Consider the following 24929-nt stretch of genomic DNA (forward strand, 5'->3'; position numbering starts at 1 on the left):
GTTTTAGGGCAGTCTCTGCCAACACAAGGCTAAAAACATTTCCAGCTGCAACAACAGCAACAAAAGCGACCATCCTTGTTCTCAAAATTCACAGCAACGGCCAGAATGTACCTGATTTCTTCATGTCATACTTTGTCTGGCCAAAAGCTAAAAAAAGAAGCCATGAATAAGAGAAACAGATGGGGAAAATGAAAAGGTTACTGTACAAGTGAAAGAGATAGAGATTAAGACAACATGGTATGAGTAAATCCTGAAAAATTCCTTTTTGGCAGGTAATCCACCACATGCCTCCTGTTGCAGTTGTGGCCATGGCCAATACTAGTGATATCACAACAGGTGTTTCACTGTAGCTTTAAAAGTTTAGCATTACACTTTTCAAGTCTCCAAACTTCACGGGGGACTAATTGGTAAAACATTTATCAAACTTGGAAGGCCGGAATAACATGACTTTTAGTGCCTAGTATGTGCCAAGCTCCAAAACACTGGATCCTACACCTCCCACAATGCAACTCAGCAGTCTTTCCTCTAATGTGCCCAGTTTATAATGAAGACTATTAACAAGACTCAGAGTGTGCAGCCATGCTATGTGAGGCTGCACTAAATGTGAACTTCACCGTGCTAACATGCTAATTAGGATTAAACACAAAGTACCAAAAGGCTGATGGGACATTCATTTTGCACGTATTTGGCCATAAATCAAAGTATCGGGCAAATTAATATTTTGACCTGATGGTGGTGCAAGATGAAAAGTCAGAGAAGTTGTTACAGTTCATCTAATGGAAATCCATCCAATCCAACACTCAAAACCACTAATGTCAACCTCATGCTGGTGCTACAGAAAACTGCATCACCACAAGCCAGCAGGATACACCCTATGGGGACCATGAATGTCAAAATTCACAGAAATCTATCCACCAGTTGTTGGTCACACTGCCAGAGAGACTAAAAACATGAGGTCTCAATCCACTTTTGATATGTGGCCTCGAAACTGAAAACACCAACTGGCTGATTAGGGTGCAGCCAGAAATGGTCTAACCCGTAGGCGATTGAAATCAAGCCATTGTAATTTTCATCATCGGTGGATCAAAGTACTCTCTGTGTAAGTTCAGATTTACAGAACCATTGTGGCTACACAAGTTGGACTAGCGACTGATACTCATTTGTAAAGAAAAATGTGAGTCCAGGCATGCAGAGCGAGGCCGCACTGCCAAAAATCAGGAGTTGGTGGGAAGAAAAAAAAAGAAAACCAGAGAGCGAAAGATGACGGACAATTATGGGAAACAAGAGAAGAAGAGGAATGAGGGTAAAAAAAAAAAAAAAAAAAGAAGCTGGGGAAACACAGAGGAGAGTCAGAGTGGACGAGTATGGAAAAAAATAACAGGAGAAGGCCTGAAAGAGAGGACTGAGCGAGGGACAAGTATGCACATGAAGGAGGGTTTCTCCTGCAGATTAGCAGTAGCTGCAACCCAATACTTTAATATGCTGCTCAACCCCGACAGGCCTGGACTTGAAGTGTGTGTTGGAGTGTGTGTCAGCAGTGTGTAGTTCTTTGAGCTACGGCGACAAACTCTTATCGAGCCTAATCTGGTCTAAGAGGCTGCTCATTCCTCACTGTGTTGTCCAGTTTTGGTGTGCTTGCAAATGGGGTTTTTTTTGGGAAGTGTAGAGCAAAAAAACCCCCCAAAGATGGAGATGAAATACCTAAGTGTTTGTGTGTCTAATGGCTAATGTTGTTCCTGAAAGCTGGGTCGATGATTAATAAGTAACTCAGACTTTGTTTAAAGCCAGATCGGTATGTAGATTCAGACTAAAAGGAATGTACACAAAGGGTTTTTTTGAGTTTTCTTCTTGGTCAAAGGGAGCAGTTCTGTTTAAGAAACCCGTCTTCCTCGGAGACTGGCACCAGGTCCAGAGTGATAACTTGAATTTCACAGTTTTGTGTTCTGAGGGTTCCTTGTGCTGTATATATTTGGCTTCACTCAAGCGGAACACCTCTGCGTCCACAACCTGCCTTTCTTTTCTTTCCACAGTCTCTTGAATTTGTAAAATCTCCTCCGAGCCAGACCAGTAATTGAAGCCTGACAGGGTAAACCCCATGGAACCCTTTACCTCAGGTTATTCTCCAAGCACTTCTGCTCTGACAAAACATTTTATATCCAATTGTCTACTTGAAACCTTGAAACAATATTCCATCATTCTACTGTTCGACAAGGCTCCAAAGCATGTTCAAAGTAGGGCTGCAACTAATAATTATTTTGCTATAAATCAGTCTATGCAATGTAGGAAAACACTGTGAAACCCAACTGCAGTTCCCCAACAGCCCAAAACCCAAAGATATTCCATTTAAAATGAGAGAAAAGCAACAAATCTTCCCATTCAGGAAGTTGGGACCAGCAAATGATGGTATTTTTTGCTTAAACAAACAACTGCTGCTGATTAATTTACTGTTCCTGGTTTTAAATGACTGCTTCTCTGATTACTGCTCTTCCATCGCACTGTCGAACTTATGATGGACGGTGTTTTTCTTGTTAAAATAAGGATGGAAATCAGTGCAGGGGAAGCAGAGATACTGACTTTTGTCTTCCGAAACCTTGCGCTTACTGGTAGCGGCTAATGTAGCATCAAACCTTTATCAGGCCTCAAGTGTGGCTGAGGAGAGGGAGACAGAGATCTGGCTAGCTCACTTCTTTCTAACTCCACACCCCCAGATTGCAAAAAAAACGAGAATCAGAAGGGAGATATTATCCCTCATTGCAAACATTTTACAGAAGCCAGTCTGGCCTGGTCTTGCAGACAGTAATAATATAAATCTTCACTTGTTCCTTCACATGATCAGATGTGAGTGGAGCAGAAAGGCAGAAGAGCAGTGCAGGTTTTTGAAGAAACAGTCAAGAAAATGTCAAGAAACCTGGCTTACGTGGTTCTTTCATGGCTTCTTTTGCCAAATATCTACAGTCTTATAGAGCTGTGCACTCCTAACACTTCACATTCAGCCATGACAAGAGGAAATAAAAGACTTTCTCCTCTTTACCTGGACATTTTCCAGAGCTTTCAGCCATATCTCTTGTTTTCATATCCAGGCCACGTGACTGAAGCAACTCCGAGACAACTGAGCAAACTCCACCCAGGCACGGAGGCCATGAGATGCGGCTGAGATCTCCAGAGTTCACAGTAAGTGGACCTTTTCCTAAGAAGTTAGTTTAACTTGCACTGTAGAGGGTGTGACACTTTCTATCATACTCCATCATGAAAAAGAGTATTTGTTGCACCAGTTTTTCAGGGTCAGTTTAGCTTTATTGGAAAATTCTGTCAGACAAACACAGCCGACGACTTGTAGAGTGAGGGAGTGAGACGTCAACGTGTAAAAATCAAGATGTATGTAAGCATATGGATCTCATATATCGAGCTGAGAGCGATGCTGCAAGTCACTGTGTGCATTCAGCAGCTGACTGTGATTTGCTCACTCTGCAGCCAAACAGGAATCGCCCATTAGCGGTTTATCATTGCAAAACAGCGGGCAAAGGTTTTATGACAGGTAACGCACCAGTGGCCGACTCGATGCCAGCCTCTGATAACTGACCTGTTTGGTGTGGGAGTTTCCTGCCAGACAAATGTTGTGTACAGCGAAGGAAGCAGTTGACTTCACACACATGAGAAAGAGGAGATTGATATCACCCTTTATTGCCCTTCGAGTTGAGTTTCGCCGGTGCCACAGATGAGACTTTGGGTTATTAGCCCGGTTCGCTTCCTCTCGCTCTTCTACTGATTTCAGCACACGGTTAAGCACAACCAGAACAAAGACAGGAAAAAGCTGTTTATGCACAACAAACGGTGCATTATTGAGCCGCTTTGCATGTGTATTTACCTTCCTATATGTGTTTGGTTTTTCTTTCTGTGTTGTTCCTCTGCAAAGACAAACTTCAGAACTGTAGTCATCAGCGGATTAATGCGTTAATTCCCTCTTTCTCCTCCCGCCTTGTGTTGCTTTACGTCTTTCTACCTCTCTGTCTGTCACCCTTAATCTCTTTCACAACATGATTTTTACTCCTAGGAACACAAACAGCATGAAAGTAGGCCAGGGGTGGGGTTGTTTTACGGCTTCAGTCTTCTCTTGTTTGGACTGTGAGTGTTTTACATTTCGTTTCACACAAGTAAATACAGTATCGGTGATGATGAATACCCTCACGAGTACGTCATGATAAAGACATGCAGTGCGTCTATCTGTGTTCTCCAAATATGAGATATGAGCTATGTCAGGTTTATTGGAAGGATACCACTGTTTTATTATTGGATTTTCTTTTTCTGCTCCAACTTCTGCGTTCTCAACTTCAAGTGCTCAATCTCCTGACGTGATATGGATCTGTGGAGTAAATGCCATGACGTCAGATTAGCACTACAGAATTTGGGCTAAATTCATCGCCATCCGAGGCTCTTTCCTCGGCAGGGCTCACAAACACAATCCTTGGCCTCGCTTTTGTTGTTTCAACAAGAACTTTGACCTTGTTGGTTGGTGCTGACACACCACAAGACGTGCGACAGGAATGATGTGTGAGACAAACCGAGGCTTTTGTGGGCCAATAGTTCAGAAATAACTGCACGTGAAGGAAGGTTGGGTGGAGAGCTGTATGATAAATATGGGTCAACTCTAAGAGCCGGTTAGTGCAGGTTTGGTTAATGTGTAATATTACAACAGGTTATACATGTTCTCTTCGTGCATATGGATTGTTCAAAAGCAATGCTAATATTTCGTGTTGTTTCCTAGTGTGCCAGGTATTTTTCATTATATGAACGTGGTGAAAGGTGTAGTCTGCAAATCAGCACAAGCTTTTGAGCGAGTACTGTCATGGCTCGTGTTACAGATGTACCAATGTTTTGGACTTGTGACAGCAAGTCAAAACTCAGCAGCCTGGCAGTTAAAGCACAGAAAGTGATTTTTACTTGTCTCATAACCACGGTGTCCTGTTTCCAAGCATCGCTCCAGCTCTCCACAAGAGCAGTAACATCAGTACACGCTGCCAACTTCACCCCAACTGCTTTTCCGTCTAAGTCACGCTGTGTGTCGAGTGTGTGTGGTGCACATGATGCGCGTCGCCTCAGTGATGGTGGGCTGGTTGGTGTTTCTGCTGACAGAAAGTAGGATTTAATTCAAACTTAGAAGTTCGATTTATTCACATCTTTGATGTAGTTTAAGCAGCTAATGAGGTCTTTCGCATGTGGATTATATTCTTGGTGATGTCTTGTTTTCGACAGTACAAGTTCCACAACACACACAAAAACAATAAAACCAAACAAAAACCAAACAACACTGATTCATAACCTCATAACCACCCCACCCATCTGCTGCATCTGCAGGTCAAAACAGACGCCGAGAGTTTGGCCCAGACTCGACTGTCTGTGGTCTGTTGACGCTAATTCGTCTCTGAAGAGCACAGCTTCCTGTGACTAAACTGTGAAAAAAATTAAATATATGAAGATGTTAAGAAATAAATTTTCTAGAAAAAACTGGTGAGTCTTTCCAAAACCTGCAAGGTGGTGAGCCTCAAACACTTACTGTTTAGACTGTCAAAACAGGCTAATTTATCAAACACCCAGCGGGGCTTCGGGCTTTTTGCTGACAGTGTGATGACTTCATCGCAGTTGTGTGTTTATTCTTTTGTCTGGCAGTTGAGTTTATTCCAACTTTTCCATTTTATCTCTCATGCTGACAGCCGGGACAGACTGTGGTCCAGGAAGTTGGTGCACATGTAGGGAATGGCTATAAATAAAAAAGAGATAAAAGGCTGAGCCAAGACAACAGCGTGGTCAAGAGACGATATTAAACATGAACCCGACACTTAAAGGATTCACAGAAGCGCTTTCTGCAGCCGAGGGTGATGTGTAGGGACTTTACTCTTCCCCAGAAGGAACTGCAATAAAACCCAATCAACAAAAAAATCCTTGATCGCTAATGAAACCATGACTCCATCAGATATGATGAACATTTCCAGGGTTGCAACAAAGCCCACATTCAGTTTTTATCAGCGACAATGTTGGGCCTGTTTAGGCCCACAGACCTACTGCTGAGTTTTTGGTGAAAGTCATGTTTTAACAGTGTTTGGCCTGTAAGCGCTCCACGTACAAATATGTAGATGCCTGGAACGTACTGGCCTGGTGATTTACAACCTTATAAGGGTTTAACTCGAGCAGTGCTGCCTGTTACAACCTCCAAAATAGGCCCAAAAAAATTCCATTTTTATATCTGAAACATGAGATTAAACCATGTGATAAAACTGGGCCCCGAAATAAAAGTGTTGAAAAAATAAAACACAAAGGAGCTTTTAACAGCATCTCAGTGGATGAAGAGTTTTTAACATTTCTAAGAACAATCAGGTTTTACACTCTAAGGCCTGATCACAACGGAGAGGGCCAGCTGGTTGATGATTGTAGCTCGAAAGCTAACCGCTAGCACGCTTGCAGGCTGTGAACGCGCTCGTAATATTCAGTCACAATGGCTTTTCTTCTGTGGGGGACTGTTTACACCTCCCTGGCATTTTTTGCTCATCAAAGTTGGACTCAACGCGAGAAAATCTATGCAATGTGATGTATTAACTCGGCCTTTCTGCAAGTGGCGTGCAACGTTCAGCTGGAAATGATGGGCGTGGGAAATTGACTGGTGCATCGGCTTACGCTCGGCAAACGAGGGAAAATGTTGATATGGAGAAGCAAACGCTCATCAGGCTTTATGGACAAGCTGAAGCTGCACAGGTGCTGCAGGAATGCTGACTGTGAGCTTTATTATATGAGTTTGGACGTATCCTGAGAATGTGCAGCGCATAGACTTAAAACAGGTGAAGTTCATCCGGCAGTGGAAATTTCCCAGCGATGGTATGAGGCTTGTAGGGTTTAATGCACATATCGTGCTGAAGCTTCTTGTCTGTGCCATTCAATAAATAACTGAAGCTCAAGAAGCTGAAGAAACTTAATGTTTCATAGAGAAGGAATTGGAGAGACGGAGGGATTTTCAGGGGTTGCTGGACAGGAATGAGGGATGAATGAGGAGAGGGAGGGTGGTCGACGCCAGACACAGAGGTCCTTTGTGTTTGTGTATCAGCTGGAAATCACTAACAACACTGCAGGCCTCCACCCCTCCCTGTGTGTGTGTGTGTGTGTGTGTGTGTGTGTGTGTGTGTGTGTGTGTCCAGCATGTCAGTGACTGACATTTGCTTTTGAATAGTCAACTGTGGAGCAGAATAAGATAAGGAAGTGCAGCTCAGAAACAAACCCCAGATCAGTCCAACCAACGGTTACGTCATTCCTCCCTGCATCTCCTCATCATTACCCAAGAGCGAGATGACCGACTTTTGATGAGGTAGTTACACCTACATTGAGAGTCTGCTCTCACAGGAGACTCATGCAGACTTTAGTTTTTATCTTTAAGCCCAAAGGAACCACAACCTTCACTAAGTCCAAACCTTACCCAGAACACTGCATCGTTATATTCAAAAAGCAGATAAATACACATCACAGCGTCATAGTCAGTTAATTAAACCTTTAAGGATAAGTCTGGTAATGTTCTTTATTTCTTTTACTGTCAAAAAATCCAATGCAGTGTTGCTCCTGTGCATCCAAAGCCCCATATATGTATTCCTTTTCCTCAGTGAGATCAGCCTTTCTTGTCCAAAAACCATTATAAACATGAGGGAGGCACACTTTGCAATAGTTGATCACGGACACTGGAGTTTACTGTCGTCAGTCCCACATACGACATCCTGCTGCCCCATTTTTGATCATGTGGCACCCACATGTGACACATCGTACGCATCGCAGAGACAGAGGAAATAGTCAACATCCTGTAAGAGCAAATATGACGAAATAGCTGCTTCTCTGTACACTCGTTATGAGACGACTTTGGGGGGAAAGGACGGTGGCATATCCTGACTCGCTGATGGACGTCAAGAAGCCTCTGGTTTGTGGAAAACACTGGGCGCTGGTGTCTGGATGTACGTCATACGCAGCTAGTGCGTGTTGGCCTTAAGTAGGCGTGCTGTTATAAAAATGGAGGGAAACACTATTATCTTTGTGTTCAACACACAAACTATTGGCAGTGTTTTCGGAATGTCACGTAACATTGGTCAAGCATCGGCTCACATGTTTTCTCAGTGATTTTAAAATCCATAAAGGTAACGAAAGCATTTTAAAGCACAAAGGCCTTTCATGCAGCAAACAAGAGACAAGCACACAGATTTAAACAAGCCTTAACTGTGTAATGTCAAAAAAGAGTGCACTGGGATGTTAAGGCCCTTTTATTCATCAATACATGCAGATTGTACTGTGGCACAAAAACGCCCTTGAACAGAACCTTGAAAAGCCTTGGTCACAGAGCTCAAAGGGTGTAATTCAGCTTCAAAGAACAATTTAACACTGAATTGGATGGCGCCCTGCGAGTCTGTCCGCACCCTGATCAGTGATGTCAAAACAGCTGTTTTTTATCAGCAGTCAAAAGCCAAATATTTGCGATGACATCAGTGCTTTGACACGGAGCAGATTTGAAGATATGGCACCCACAATGCATCCGGACAAAGAGGGGCCAGTGGAGCTTTGTTCCTTCAAAGAAGGTGACCTTTGGAAATAACCCGCTGGAGCGTGACGGGTCGACAGTGAAGGGCACAAATAAAACAGCTTCTTCTTCTTCATCTTTAATGAGGATTACTTTATAGTGCATATAATGCAGAAAACATGCAAGAAAATAGATAAAATTGTAGAAATGCACTTTGTTTAGTTTTGCAAGACAATCCAACTCAAGGTTCACTTGATATCTTTATTAGGAGCTTTCAAACATATCACATGATCTTCATCAGTGGATTTTAATGTGGCATGTGAGCTGTTATGATTTCATCCATCCAGCACCTTCAGGACTTCCTGACCTTGGAAACAGTGGCTGAGGCTGATGAAGACCATGTGATACAGTTGAAAGAGCTGGAAAAAGCAGGTAAATGGACCCTGAGTTGTGACTGTTTTGTCAAGCTGCTCTTTTCAAGGTGGAATGAGTTTGCACGTCACCCGTCTGATCAGGATTCGTTGATAAAAGCTCCAGAAAAAGGCTGAAAGTGAACCTTGAGTTTTCATCTATTTTTTCGGAGCGCTTTAAAGACTCCTCGTCCCTGTTGGCCCGTGATGAAGATGATGATGAAGCTCCTGTGATAAGGTCAAAAGCTCATGAACTACAACCCAAATGGACCTTTAGATGAGGTTGTTTTGCTGTTTAGGAATGAACTTTGAAACTCCTCATCTTTCTTATCCAACTTTATTACTGAAAGACAGAAAAATCTCAACACCCTGCAGACAAAGTCTTGATCATTACAAGGCATAAAAGTCTTTCTTAGAAAATCCGTGGAGCTAAGAGCAGGCCTGGGCTGGGCTGCAGTTGCTATTTCTAAGCCTTGTCTAAGCCCGGCCTATTTAAAAGGAAAAGTAAATCCCTGTTCTGTGCTGGGAAACCGGTTTTCACCCTTTGACCTCAACTGGAAGGAAGTAAAAACATTCCTCTTCAAACAAAATAGCTTCTGCTCAGCCTCTGAAGCATCTAGCCGCGTGTACACAGTGAGTTATTTATGGTGAACTAGGAAGAACCAATCAGAGCGGGCTGACAAAAAAACAAAAACAAAGGCTGAACGGAGTGAAAACGTCCTCTCAGTCGGACGTGCAGCCGTCGTTCATCATGATGATCTTTCAATAAGAGTAACGGTTAAATACATCACGCTTCAGACTCGTGAGACAGCATTTCAGCAGGAAGTCTTGCAACGTATGCGTTAACCCCGACCCCGTCTCCCGGCGTCATCCATCACTGCAACTGGAAGCTGCGAGCTGACGTGTTGGCAGTTTATCTCAGCAGGTGCAGATGTTACAGCGCTGTGTCTCAAAGTGGGAACAGCAGGGCGGACGAGTGGAGGAAAGATCCTCCGGTTTCGTCTGCGGCTGAAGGCTTCAGACGGGAATACCTGAGCTTAGTGCACATGCCATCAGAAGTCCCCCCTGCTGTGTTCCAGCCTTTCGTGCCCCCTTGTAATAATGCCGTCGCACGTTAAATCATTGGCATCGCACATGCCGCGATAACTGCTGGAAGATCAAAGGCCAGAGGAGCCGATTTCTTCAGACAGGGAGATCATCAGGACCAAAAAAGGGAACTCCATGAGAGCACAGCTCCGCCGTCTTCCTCTTCCTGTCTCTTCTTCTCCTACACTTTAAATGGTTTTACACTTTCCATTATCACTTTACAATATATCATGATTTTCCAGCTGACGTGAAGCTGTTGGTTGAGTGCAGAATCGTAGACTTGCTCACTCCTGGGTTTGATTTTCTCCACTTTACTTGACATCCTGAAGTCTTTCAAATGGTTTCCGCTCACGAAGGCTTTCGCTCGCCTATCATAATGTAAAAATAAGCAGAGCGATTGTCCACCAGGTTCCTGCAGGTTGATTTTTAAGCTGTAATCGAATTTAAAGTGACTGCGAAGACGAGATGCATATCAACTCAAACGTGGAAAATATTCAGCGCTACTGTAAAGCATGTCTGATTTGTAGTTAATGATATTAATTAATGAATGCGTCCACACAGTGTAAAATTAAAACATCACTATGAGACATTTTATTCTTTCGTGGCCACCACTTCATAACTCCACCCTCCCCCTCTTTTCCACCATGTGTCCTTCTTTTTTAACTTTAGCCAAAGCTAACATGAGGCCTCTTTAGTCTGCGTTGGCCAAGTCATGTGGATTCCCTGGAACTTGTAGAACCCAGATGAAGGAAACGGACCTAAATGAGGCAATTTTATACTAAACTTTGTGAGATCTTGATTTGTCTAATTATAGCTGTGGCTGCGATGCACAGCATGAATCATTCTCTCGATGCACATACATAAGACAGGCTTGAAAACATGTGAACATCTCCTTTAACAGCCCCATCACTTTGAACATGTTTTTGCCAATTACATTTTTATGATATTGGCTAACAGTCATCTTTGTCATAAAAGTCACATCAGCTTTCTCCCAGTTTGTCTTGTGGGTTTTATTCTCGCCAAGAACAAGAGAAATAATGACATCGGGAGCATAAAAATCATCAGATTAACTGCTGACGGATTACACACATCCCGCTGAAGTGAATGCAAATCGATGGAATGAAACGCTCTCATGGCTTCCAACAGGGGAATAAATTCAATCAAAGTCCTCAAATGGTTTGAAAGTATCTGATAATCTGATGTGAGGTTGTGATTCGTGTGTGGCCCCATGTATCATTCGTTTTCTTTGAACTTCGGGATGCTGATTTTAAACTTTGCTTTGACCTCTTTTAACTCAACCACTGCAATGTTTTTCCTTCCCTCCTTTGTCCTCCAGTCAGCGTAATTAAAACCTCACTGTGATACATATTTTTTGCGTTCTTGATCAGTAGCTTGCTCTCATATCTCCCTTCTTCTTCTCCAGCGTGTTCATTCATCTTCTTTTCCTCCACGTCTCTCATCTCCTTTTTAATTTGTTCCAGTCCAGCTGGGTTTGTTAAGACCTTCTTCCCCTCCTCCCTCCTTTTCTTTCAAACACTGTTTCCATTAGTCCCCCCCAGCATCTTTGGGCACACTCCCATCCATCACTCCGCTCTATATACTCATCACCGTCCTCATCATCTCAGGCAAAAACCACCATCCTCCCCATCTTCTGCTGTCATCCTCTCGCACGCACATTTGTCACATCATCACCATCATCATCACAATCGCTTACTGTGCCCGTTAAATACAGTTTCTACACATGTGTGCCGCAGAGGAATCTACACTCTGAATACATTTTATAATGATTTCCAGGTGATAAACTGCAGCCAAAACTCCTCTTTTCCATCTTCTCATAATTCGTTCCTGTGCACCCGACGTTCTCACACTCACTGCTTGTCTTTTTCATTTTTTTTAATGCAAGTGACATGAAGTGTGAGGCCGAGCGCGAATCCAGACCGCATAGTTTATCAGTGAACCAAATCTGAGCATCTGTCTTGGACTTGCTGTGTGCCAGAGCTGAGCAGCACAAAGACCGTGTGTGCGAGTTCGCTCTCCAAATTATTATTGAGGTTTCCCGCATTTATGTGGGTAGTTAAACCCTCTTGTGTCAAATATCTCATATCTTAATCCAACTCAGCCTGTTATTTCTTCTTTATTTATTTAAGTCACAGCACGAAGGGTTTAGCATTTACTCCATAAGTCAAAAACATTTGTACTTGTCGCAAAAGAGCACTGGATGAAATGGCTTTAAAGCAACTGCAAGGAACTTTCATTTCGTCTTGATTTTGACACCCCGTGTGGACAGAAGCGGTAGTGATTCCACCGCCTCACGTCGTAAAGATCTTGATCCAGCTAGCGCGTGCGTTTGTAGGTCATATAGAGGCTGCTTCATAACCAGTTAAAGGCTCCTTGTGGATTCGTTTAAGGAGCCTATTTGCAGTAAGGAGCCATGATGAGCGCTTCCTTCCCAGCACCTGTTAGCTTCTGCAACAGCTGGAACGCCTTACTGACACCAACAAGCTGCAGCAACAAGTGACTTTGATCAGACGTGACCCATATTTGTCCTCAGGAATGCTGCTTCTGTTATCCAACTGACCCTCTGCGAACCATTTACATGTCCCCAGTACACCAGTACAACCACAGAGTAACTTCTGTGCATTGCCCCTGAGGGTTAAAGGAATAGCTGGACATTTTTTGGGACTGCGTTTATGTGCTTTCTTGCCAGCAGTTTGATGAAAGCATTGATCCCACTCATACAGAGTGCAGCTGGAGCGAGGAGAGGCTCAGCCCCAGCTTGTGCCTCTCATATATTAACGTATGTTCAGGTCGCAGAGGTAACCCTTTGAAAGAAGGTGCTGGTCGGTGGATCTTTCATACCTTTGGACAGAGCTGGGCTAGCTGTTGCTTTATGCTAACCTAAGCTAACCATCTCCTTCCTCCATCTTCATACTGAATGGACAGATCCGAGAGATTGATCTCCTCATGGAAGGTTCCTCTTGGCAAGAAAATGTCAAACTCTTCCATAAGTGCCAGCATTTCAGGGGGTTGAAACCTGTGACCTGTTGACCCTTGGTCCTGAAAAGCAGGCTGTCTGGCCTGTGGTGGTGTAGCAATACGATCCCTTCGAGTGAAGTCACTCACTCTGGTACGATAGTCAGATTCCAACCGGGGACAGCGAGGAACCAGCCAAGGAATGCCCGTTAAAAGTCCAGTGAACCTGACCTTTTGAGCTACAAGGCTCAGCAAATCAATCATTTAGTGAGAAAAACGAAGAAAAAAATCTCTCACCAGCCTTTAAAGTGCCATCAGCTGCTCATCAGCTACCAATGAAGACATACAGCAGGCCTTAGCAAGCTCTCAACGGTCCAAGTTTTAAGTGCTTTGGGACACGGAGATCTTGAGCTCCTTCTCGGACCTCTTGGCTAATTCTGCCTTGATGTGCCTTAAAAATGCCACCAGGGATGAGGTGAGGGGATTCAAGCTGCTCCTCATTGAGCATTTTAGGCTGTGAATGCTGTGGACATGCCTCTAGATGAGGTTTTGAGAAAGCATAGATATTCACCTCAGTGTGTGTCTGCACGGATGGCCCTGATTGCTACGCAGCTCATGCAGTTAAACATTATAAAAGTAGTGTAATTCAAACTGTATACTTGCTATCCAGCCTCAATATTCATCTGTGTGAAATGTAAAAGGCTATTATAGCGAGCTTGTTTAAAATCTGGATCTCCAGTGCTTTCACTGAAGCATTTTACAAGCAAGGAGATGGCGCCTCCTCAGTCTGCCAGCTCGATCTAACCACTCTTTCGACTTTTTCAACTCAACGACTCCTTTTTTGAAGACTCGAATCCAATGACGCAAGCTGACGAAGAACGTGGCGTCTGGAGGAAGCACTGAACTCGGAGAGCTGTTGGTCGCCACATCGCTCCACTGGAGCAGATAGAGAGTTAAAACGCATCAAAAAAGAGAGGAAGAAGTGCTGACATGGAAATGAATGGGATTTGGATTAGCTTGACAATACGTGTGTCCCCATGTGTGAGTTTTTGGAAAGGACTGAAGGGACGAAAATGTGTTTGGATGTGTTAGTCATTTACTCTGGAGGAGAAACCTGACGTTCCTGTTCCCGTCCACCGAGGACCACGGAGGCGGCGCCCTCCGATTGTATCGCACAAGTAGAGCAGAGAGAGGGAGAGCGGGGTGAGGAGGTGAGAGGTGAAGAGGGAAACCAAAGAGGCAGATTGGACCGGAGAGAGAGAGACAAGGCGGGAAGAAAAAAGGACGAGAGAGGCTTAAACAAAAGCAGACGGCGGTTTGTGTGTGTTTGTGTGCAGGCGGTAGGAAATGAGGGGGCTGGAGATAAACTGCTGTAAGCGTCCAGACATTCAGACTTAAGTGGGGAAGGTCCTCTCGGCTATGTCTGCAAGACGATGACTTATATCAATGGAGCGACTCAGTGGGATTATGAATGGGTGTGTGTGTGGGCGTATGAGAGAGCGACGGGGGGATTCTCCAACCACAGCCTCCCGCAGTCGTTGCAGTTTTCATGCTGATTTGACGTGTACGCTGAGGGGAGTCTGACCTAAATGTGTGTCAGTCACAATCTGCTTGCTCACAGCGGGAGTGTGTGGCTAAGAGTAATGTGACTTGTTTAATTGGTGTGTGTTTGTGTCAGTGAGCACTTCTTCAGCCATGTGACAAGTCTCTGAGCCCGGAGGAAACTACACATACAGGAGCTATTGATGCTGCCTTTCGTCGATTTTTCTGTCTGAACACACGTCTTTATATCATATAAATGTGTATATTATATAAGTCAAATTTAATTTACGGCCCGGAGTCACAAATCACAGTCTGCCTCAGAAAGGCTGGACAGCACACGACACCCCCATCTCTTTATTTGCAGTATGGGATATAAATTCCAAAGACACTAAAATCTGTTTGATCACATCACACTTGTCAATGCCAAGTAGTTGAACTCGGCTGAAACAGATGGAGAGGTGCCCCGAGGGTGGAGTGTTTGGCTGAAGACGTTGTATTCAGCGCACACCTGAGCTCCAGCTGCCCTGAAACAGGCAAACTGAATTTGCCAACAGCTCGCGGAGGGAGAGGCACGAGGATAAACATCACGCACCAGGTGAAGGGACAGGTGCCTGCTGGTGCTCTAAAAACAGGAGGTTAGTTAGTGTAGTTTCACAGTCGGAGCTGCTGCAGCAGTGGCTCCTCATGGGGGGCAATTAGGGTAATTAAAACCCCTGCTGAACCTGAATCATGGCTGAACACCCGGGCATGATAGACGGCTTGTGACGATATCTTTGCCTCAGATGTCCATGAAGAATAAACATCCATATTACTGCAAAAAAAGTGAGATTTCAGCTGTGATTGAGTTTGTCGCAATCAGCTATCTGCAAGTGGGCGCCCGCATTTATCGAAACTGCATTTGACTGCAGTCTGGCACGGCTTCGCCCAGCATCAGTTTTACAGGTAACGGCAATAAAAGCCCAGCAGGTTCAATCCAACGGCGTGCAAACACGTGTACACGCAGCCAGGAGTGCATCTGAGAGCCAGCGTGTGTCCAAACATGTGCCTAAAAACACCCCGGGGCTCAGAGCTCTCAAGTACAGACTCATGTATTCACAAGTTAGAGCACAGAAATGAAGTGAACGTACAGCAAAACAAGCTCAGAGGTGTTTGTGCTCTGCAGTCTGACGTTGCGTTAATCGAAAGGTTATCTCTGCACCATCAATGCCTCCACCAGGTGCCTCTCCGCAGAAGATAAAAACACAGATAACAGCTCAGATGCTTAGAAATGTGCAAACGAGGTGCAGCGTCATGTGCAAACTGAGAAAAATGAGGCGTTTCACTGGCAACACTCTGACTTCCAACAGTGCTTTCTCTTCCACTCAATCCATCACACAACACATTATTGTCTCCAACACAGGTGCACATGTATGTGATTAATATGATGCGTCTTAGGGTGCATTTTAAGTTCACGGCGAGAAATGAGATGATTGAGCATGTGAAATTGTTATTGTTATTGTTATAAAAACAGTGCATCTGCTGTTTTTAATCAGAAGAAGGTCTCATAAAAGCAGCCTGTATACTCCGTTCATGGACCTGAAACTCATCACTATTTAATTCCAGCCATTTCCTGAACATACTGCACGTCTGAGGTAAACTGTCGAGCTGTCTGCGAGAGATGTTGTCACTTTAGGACAAAAACATCTTCTCGGTTGCCCATCTCAGTCTGTTTAATCCAACACATGTGCCCTGGACTGCTTATATATTTATTTGATGAGTGTTAGCTGAAGGCTCCTCCATTATGTCGACAAATGTGGCCAATTAGTCGCATACAGAGGTTCAGTTCTGCATCGATCCCTGCAGATGTTTCTCAGCTGAGCGGATTCCTGCGAGCTGAACGCAGACCTGGTCAGCAGAGCCCACCGCGAACACTTCATGTAGGGCAAGTAATTCAAATCGATCATTTAGGGATGTCAGAGTATCGTCTGGATTTTATCAGTTAACGCTGAGATTTAAAGGATAATTCTGTGGACTGTTGGGGGTCTGTTAGCGTGGCAACAGTGCATTTAATCTGCTTTTTTTCCAGTTGAAATATCGTCATTTCGGAGAAAGAAAATGTTTTTCTTGTGATTTAACCTCATACTGACTGCGCGATTCTCCATTCTGATTGGTTGTGCATCGTCTGCTGCTTTCCATTTAGAAAAACAATATAAAAAACTCATCAACTAAACTGATTTAATCCAGGCTACATCTTAAAGACAGACTCTGAAGCTCTTTAACTAAGAGCATTTCCTTTCTGGGAGTGTGTGAGAATTTCCTCCACAATATTAGACTGACTTTACTGAAGACTGGACAACAGCAGTACAAATGTTCTCATATCACAGACGTTATTTACCATTAAAAGCCATTTATTCTAGAAATGAATGATGTTTTAGGGGGTTTCATCAAAAATGAGCAGAGATAAAACAGGGTTTCTTTCTCCAAAACGAATGTGGACATCCAAAATGAAACTTACCTTGGAGATGTATGCTTTGATGCCTTCGGCCAGTTTGATGCAGGGCTCTCCGAAGAGCTGGGCCAGCTGGTCGGGGATGTCCTGGTCCTTGTCCAGAGCGTTCAGTAAACTCAGACACTTCAGCTCCTCCGTGACGCCCTGGCTACGCACCTACAGAGCAAACACATGAATCAGCAGGGGGAGATACACGCTGCGCTGCTGAAAGGGCTCACAGAGGTTGACTTCTTAGTGTTCCTGACAGACGCTGAGCTTTCAAACAGACTTTGCATCCTCAGTTTCGGACCACAGGCTCTAAATCCATTATGTCGGCTCAAATTTTACACTCACAGAACAGTGACAGACCGCAGTGCATCCTGGCTTTGCCTGAACGTATGTTAGCAAGTGGAACCGTCTGGATACAAACTGCAGCTCTGACACTGCAGGCGTCCCCGTTCGAGCATTAACAGAAGTTAAGTTTTATAGCCAAGTTTGCATCGTGACGGACAATTACACATGAGTGAAAGTGGAAATTGCAATGTATGTGAAAAAAACAGTTCCTTTATACACTTTGTTTTTTCGATGCTGGTTAAATTATCCAATCAGACCACTGCAAATGTATTCTATAAATATCCTCATTAATGCAGCAGTTATTGCAGATGTTTCTCTTCTGTGACGGCTCTTGTAAGTTCCATGTCTGTCTTATTGCCCTCTTGGTACGTTCGCGCACGTCATTCATTCCTGCTGCTTAGTCAAACTAGGCGTCCTCTGGTGGGCCATCGCTCTCTCCGCACCTCCCTCATACTCTACGCTGTGGTGTCAGTGTATCATTCTCCTTCTGCAGTCTGTCTCCTCTTGCATGTGTTTCTTATTTTCTTAATGTTCTCTCACAGCTTGTCCTTTTCTGCACATGCTTCGGTATTTGTGGCGTATCTGGATGTGGTGCTCATTTCCCTAAACGATGTCTCACTCTCAAAGCGGGAACGGCCCCGGTTGGCTCATTTTATTCGCCTTTATCGTGACTTGTGGAAGCACAAAGAAAGTGAAAGAAAATAAAGGACGCTGGATGTTATATGACCATTCAGAAACTGGGTTTGCAGCCACCTGAGACCAAACAGTTTTGGCACACGGGCTGCTGGATTAGGCAGCTGAAACACAACTCCTTATGTAACAAAAGCGAATGCATGCACGGCCGCACTGAAGAGTCTCTGCATAAACAGTATATCCATATCAAGACATCTAATGAGAGAAATTAAATCAGCTATTCCTCTGGGGGGGGCGAAGGGGAAATTGTTTCTTTCCCCTTTTGCTACGCCTCCTGTTTGGCAGCGACTTGCATCTGAAAAAAAAAAAAGAAAAAAAAAAAAGAAATACCTCCATGTAATTTCGGCCAACACGGGTCAAATGAGACATCTTTGGGAACTGAGATGCGGAGAGAGGCTCATGCAGCTCGCAGGCTGTTGAGTTATGTGCATGTAAGTGTGTGTGTACCCTTCAGGGAGGCTGTAAGCGTCACGGTCTGAAAGCCCTGCTAATGACTCTATAACAAGCAGCGATGGGGAGGGAGATTACAGAGCTGCACTCCTTCACCCCTGTTTTCTATTTTTTATTAATTTCTTTCCGGTTGACCTCCGTTTTCTAATGAATCCCACTCCTTTTGGCTTCTTTCTCTTGCTTCTCGCTCTTCTTTCTTTCCCCGGCACCCCGCTTTCACTCCCTTTCTTCGTCATCTTTTTTTTCCTTCCCACAGCGATTCCCTTCGTGTTGATGCATGAGCGGATTTCCCTGTTCTTAGCGCAGATAGCGGCGTGTCTGTGTCTAAATGTGTGTGTAAATTAGTTCAATCCAAGCGGGAAGGTCAGGGCTCTGACGGGAAAAGCAGAGTTTCTTTGTAAAGAATGGAGGCACATCTCAACAGCCCCGTCCTGACGAGGATGACTCACGTCTTTAATGGCTTCACGTGTATTTGGGGACGAATCATAATGAGTCTAATTCGACGCACATGTCATTTGCCAAGTCGGTCCACATTCCTGTTACAAGCTTCTATCCAGGCCGAGGTCAATTTTAGGAGGTCAAACCTGAGAGGAACCTGAAAAAGAGGCTTCAATAACCGCCTGAACATGCTTCACAAGTGTAACAACCATCTAACATGTCAGTTAATTACACACATTCTGCTCGACCTTAACTGTGTTTGATAAGAAAGACAAAAGGTTTAACGTTGGAAAGTCCAGTTTTCTGCTTAAGGTGAATTTAATTTAGGCAAACATTATAAATCTAAAGCTTTTTTTTTTTTTTAGAGTGGATATAACAATTGTTCCCATTAGAGCCCATTTGAGGCTGTATTTTTACACTAAATTATCAAAAAGTTTACCACTGTTAGAATATTATTATGCTGCATTTGTGAAAATACAGGAAAACAGAGACAGCGAGACAACAACGGAAGAATTTGGAAGTAAAAGTGAAAATGAAAGCGGTTCATTTTTAGCTCATGTATGTACTTGCAAAACGTAACAAAGGCTCTCAAAATATGCGCGAGGACGGGAACAGGTGGCTGTGCCAAGCAAATAGAAGTCGAAATAAGAAAAGTCGGCCTGACTAATGACAAGGACCAGAAGTGTCGTAGACTCGTTGCAGCGAAATGAAAATCCTCCTCTGCGAGTAAAAGTCCTCATTATTTATTTAACATAAAATGTTAGACTATTATTACTGACATGCTAACGCTTAACTAGCATGTTAATGTTGTTCCTGGTTGAAGTGAAGCAGATTGTAACCACTTTACATTCTGTTGGGCAGTTTTAATCGATATTAATGCAACATGTTTTATACAGTAATCATGTTTTGGATACACTTTTCACTCTGAAACGTGAGCAGTAAGTGTTAAACAAATGTAGCGGAGTAGAAGTATAACGTAGCATACAAGTACTCAAGTGAAGCACCTCAGAGTATTTGTAGAAACATACTTAGTTAATCCCCACCACTGCCGAGGACTCGTACCCACATACGCTCGCTTTTCTTTCAGTTCTTAGATGAGAGAAAAGGAAGCAGGTCGTCATCGGTCATCTGCATACAATCAGGACAGCAGAAACTGCTGACAGTGGAGTCTGGGCAGAGACAAAGGGGTGTGTGATGACAGCCATCACTGGCAGAAGTTTGGGGGAGGCTCGCACTTGGATGAGTGGATCTGAGCTCGCTCGCTGCAGCGAATGGAGTGAAAGTAGTTTCTCTCTTGCGCCTTTGCCAAAACACACTCCCTGCTTTGGTGGTTCTGGTTGAAAGATTAATTGTTATTGAGGAGTGTCTTTTGTCTATGAGAATTAAAGGTTAGACTTTACAGGGCATGCACATGTGTGCGTGCGTGCAGGGCCGTGTGATTCTGTGCATGTGTGTCCATTAAGTTTTGGCAGGGCCGGCAGGGAGTGTCTCATCCATGTCAGTGAGGAGATAAAGCCCGTACACATCACTGCACCGAGCTGGAGATTAGGAGGAAACTTTCTGCTCCATTAGCAGATGGAGACGAGGCCAGAGGCTAAACCAAGCTACGCAGAGAAGCATTGTCATCACGCTCATAAACTTTCTTTTCTCTGGATTTAAGCTGTGGAAAACATCAGCCTAAGTATCATAAGTGAGAAGTAATTCTTCTGAAAGTTTGAGAGCTTCATTACTCAAAAAATCATGCTTCATGAAGTCAGTAGACCGTATTTACAAACTGCTGAAGAGTCCTTGGATTTGTTGCTGGATTTGAGACAGTTTTGTATTTTACTCTCATTACTTTGCAGATTTGTGCAGATTTTCCCGCCAGTCACAGTAGATGACCTTCAGATAACAGAAATCCGCATAACCTCAGATAGGATGTGACAGCACTAAAAGAAGCTTGCTGAAAAGAAGCAAACATGATTAGTCACTAATTAATCACTTATTAAATGAACGTTCAATAGCTGAACTAGCTGAGTTTGACCGAGAGTCTGAAGGCTGTGAATTAGCAGGTAAAATAGACAGTCATGCTAATGGCTAAATGCTAACATCAGCATGCTAACATGGTCGCAATAACGATGCTAACATGCTGATTGGAAGCAGCTATGCCGTTTACCATGCTTGCCATCGTAGTTTAGTGTGCTAGCATTTGCTAATTAGTACTAAGCACAACACTGGCCATGTGAACCAAATTTAATCGAAATCCATCCTGTAGCTTCAGAGATATCTCAGCTTTGGAGCAACCAATGGACAGGCCTGCGCTGAGTACTCCAAGAGATTCACGCCTGTATGATTTTTATCACACGGAGCATATTACTGACAGCATTACGAATCAGTTTTATGACAAAAATTATTTGCACGCGTTTAAAAATGTGCAGTTTCCTCTCAGCAGAGGTGCCTGGAGTGGTTCTCGTCCACAGCGAGCAGCCTGGTCTGGCTGTAACTGGAACTCAGCACCACCGCAGAGCCAAGCCAGTTCTTCCTCCTCCCAAGCTCAGCCTCCCAGCAGGATCTTTCCATTCGTTTTCCCCTAACGCCCTGCCAGCCAGATTCTGCAGCTCTGTCAGCTCACAGTCAGCCTCTCATTCCTCTCACATGACTATTCTGTTACATCGTGCTGTCACTGATCTGCATTATAGCAATATCCTTTGCTCCTTTTGAGGCCAAGGGATTGAAATTAGATCTTCGTTTGGATCATTTTATCAGTTACTTCCCTTGCTCTTTGTGTTTTCGGGTTTAGCAAAGCTGTTGGAAAGCAGAGGGGAAAATGTGAGATATTCTGTCGGCCTGTAGAGACACGCAAGCCTCGCAGACGTGGGACTCAGCCTCCATATCGTGACCGAGCCCTGGGAGCATGCGACTGGAACCGCTCCACAGGTTTTCAAGATGAACAGCTAGAAGAAGACCCCCTCCCCTCCCTCCTGAGTGCTGCTTGAACAGCAGTTTCTCTTTGCCAAGTCCTGACTCCAGTCAGCCAAAACTGCAAACCAGGCCTCATTAGCTAGCGTTTCAGGAACGAGCTGCACCCCTGATGGCTGAGCATTAACAAATCAATACGCAGACAGCAGGTGACCCTCAGCTGCTTGACTTCTGTCAGAAACCACATTAATTACTCCTAATTCCCAAACAAATGTCTTAAAAGGAGACATAATCTGACTAGTAGCCCATAATGTGCTTTGCAGTTGTGCTGTTCTTCTTCTAAAACAGCCGACTTCATTCCTCACAAAGGGAATACTTCCTTTTTCGGAGAGTATCTCTACATCCTCGTCCGCGTAACTTGTCCCCCGAGCGGCGTATTTTCTCAGCCAGCTGACTTCGATGTCTCATCCTGCCCAGGACTCTTGAGCAATGAGTCCGTCGGGGGCGTCCGGCGGCCAAACGCAGGCTGACACATGCTAAAAACATTCAGCAACACACACGATCTGATGTAACCCTCCGCTGCGTGGTTAAACTAGGCCCAGCGCCGATGCGGGATTTTGGCTCAGGTGTACGAAGAGGAATGGGTGAGTTTCAGTGACAGATGTGAGGTCACACCACCTCCACATCCTCTAACAGCCCACGGCCTCACGCAGCCATGTGGTGTGTGAGGTGAAACAGCTGTCTTCGTGTATGTCTAGTGGTCTTGGCAGGTTTAAGGAGGCACAGTTATCCTCTGAATGACTCAGCAAGTCCACATACCTAAACAACAAAATAATAAACATACGACCAATCCCAAAGCTTTACGTCACCTCAAGTAGTATGAGAGTGAAAAGAAAAACACCGCATGTAAACCGACACCACATTTACATCCTGCAAATCAGTTTTTCTTGTCAGATTATTTTGGGATGAAGGTGCGGAGCAGCTAAAGCCGAAGGGCAAACAGAAAATAAGAAAAGGTTTCTCAAACCGCTGCGATGTTATTTTAGGGCCACGAACCTAAACTTCAATAATTCATAGCTGTTCTCTAAGTCCAAGAGCTGAAGTGGGATCGTCCCTGCAGCACACACACACGCACATGCAGACACGTTGGCGTGATGTGTGCGTTTTTTATCCCGTCTCAGCCCGAGGACATGTGGTCTCTCATGGCTCTGCGTAGTGAACTGGATGACTGGGCTCCAGAGAGAGGAAGGGTCCGGGCTGACAGAGCTCCTGTGATCCTGATGCCGGCTCTCTCAGGAAGCCCTGAACAATGCTTCACTGTTCCCTCCCTGTGCGAGTGTATGTGTGTGTGCATGTTCATATGTATTATGTGTGTGTGTGTGTGTGGCCCGTTGCTCAGTGTGTATGTGCAATAGCGTGATTGTGTGTGTGCTTGGCTGGCCCTCGCTGGACACCGAACCCTGAAAAGAATATCTCAGAGGGCCACTTGGAAACCCGGCTACAATTGTGTGTATGTGTGTGTGTGTGTGTATGTGAGTGTGTGTGTGTGTGTGTGTGTGTGTGTGTGTGTGTGTGTGCGTGCACTGGTCTGGGAGTTCCTTGGCAGTCCAAAACTCTCATTTGAAGGGATTAGGAAGAGGAGAAGGTGGCCACGTAACTCAAATCCAGCAGGCCAGAGGTCTGGACCTGGAGTGTATGCATGTGTGTGTTGGGGGACAAACAGCGAACACAGAGGGAAAGTATTCTCTCTGCTCAGCGATGAAACAGGCGAGACGGGGGAGCGGGGTGGAATAACAGCTGAGACCTCGCTTGCAGTGGCACTTCACATAAATATCTTTACCCAAACACAGAGGCAGGGACATACACAAGAGCAGGAGTGAAATAAAACACGGCGAGCGCTCAACACGGCGGAGCCAGCTTCATCATGTCGAGGTACGCCCCGCTGCGCCCCTCGCAGCCCGTGCCTCAAGTGCACGGGGCTGGAAAGCATTCTGGCAGGTTTGAGGTGCAACTGGCAGAGATATGAAGGCTGTCTTTGTAAATTAAATTGTTGTCAGGCTGATGTATGATGTGTCTTCAGGCAGAGAGCATAACAGTAACAGACGAGCGAAGAGAAGAAGGATCGTACGAAGGGAAAAAGACATCACTGAACTGAGCGCATCATGTCTGCTATGTTTGCCTTTTCGGGCCTTTTCGCACCTGAAAGTCCAAACATTCACTTGAAGAAACAATCGACTCCTGTGACGTAGATTACAGGGATGCCATCTTAATGCTAGCTAGCTAGCTCCATCCATGGAAGCTAGTGCTGCGTGGATGAGATAAACAAAACGGTGCAGATTCCTGGCAGATTTCACCCACAGCTAACAGCTAACACAAACACGATGCTGCAGTCAATAAATGCGTGAACAGTTCAGTCTCGTTAGGTTAGTCCCTGTGCCGAAGAATAAACAATGTTTTCAGAACTTGTAGGTTTCCTGGCAGCTTTCAGTGAAGCAGAGCAATGAGTAGCAGATATGTCGCCGGCTGTAATGAGACCTGGTGGGAAATCAATGCTGAACTGATTTAATCTCATGTAATCATGGTCACTGGTACATCGTGAGGCGTGCTGGTGATTTATGACCTTTGCACTTGCGCAACGACTTTCCAACTGTTAAGATGAGACTTTGGCAAGTCCGTGTGGCTCTTTATCTCACTCAGACTCGTTCAGACTCTGACTCTCGTCTGTTCAAACGCTCCAAAAGCCGTCGTTAAAAACCAGGAGACTCCTGCGTTTACGTGAACAAACAAGCTTTTGGTAATTAAATGCAGCGAGGGTGGGAATGTGTCAATGCATGTGTGTGTTTATGTACTTGCCTTTGAATGTGTGTGCATGAAGGATTTCTTACTGTGTTTAATGTAAATGCATGTGTGTGTCCGCAGGTTGGTGTGCAGCCTGTGTGTGTGTGTGTCTCAGTTTATCGTCCCTTCGGGGCTTCAGTATATCTGGCCAGTGACAGCCAGTGTGGTGCAGACGTACAGCCCTCTGATTGATCCCTCATATTCGTTTAATGACCAACAGCTTTCTCAGCAATCAGAACAGTGA

The 24929-nt window shown here is 44.6% G+C and overlaps 1 protein-coding gene across 2 annotated transcripts in view; it reads right to left on the minus strand.

Annotated features, from left to right (window-relative positions):
* The window catches only part of tnfsf10l (TNF superfamily member 10, like), a 50956-nt gene that overhangs the window by 9863 nt on the left and 16164 nt on the right, over window positions 1-24929 (minus strand). For both annotated transcript variants that reach the window (XM_076725662.1, XM_076725660.1), the window contains exon 2: window positions 17042-17191. In XM_076725662.1, the coding sequence (XP_076581777.1) occupies window positions 17042-17191 (150 nt within the window). The remainder of the gene's footprint in view (window positions 1-17041; window positions 17192-24929) is intronic.

Source organism: Chaetodon auriga, chromosome 24, assembly GCF_051107435.1.
Source record: "Chaetodon auriga isolate fChaAug3 chromosome 24, fChaAug3.hap1, whole genome shotgun sequence".
In the NCBI taxonomy this organism is placed as follows: domain Eukaryota; kingdom Metazoa; phylum Chordata; class Actinopteri; order Chaetodontiformes; family Chaetodontidae; genus Chaetodon; species Chaetodon auriga.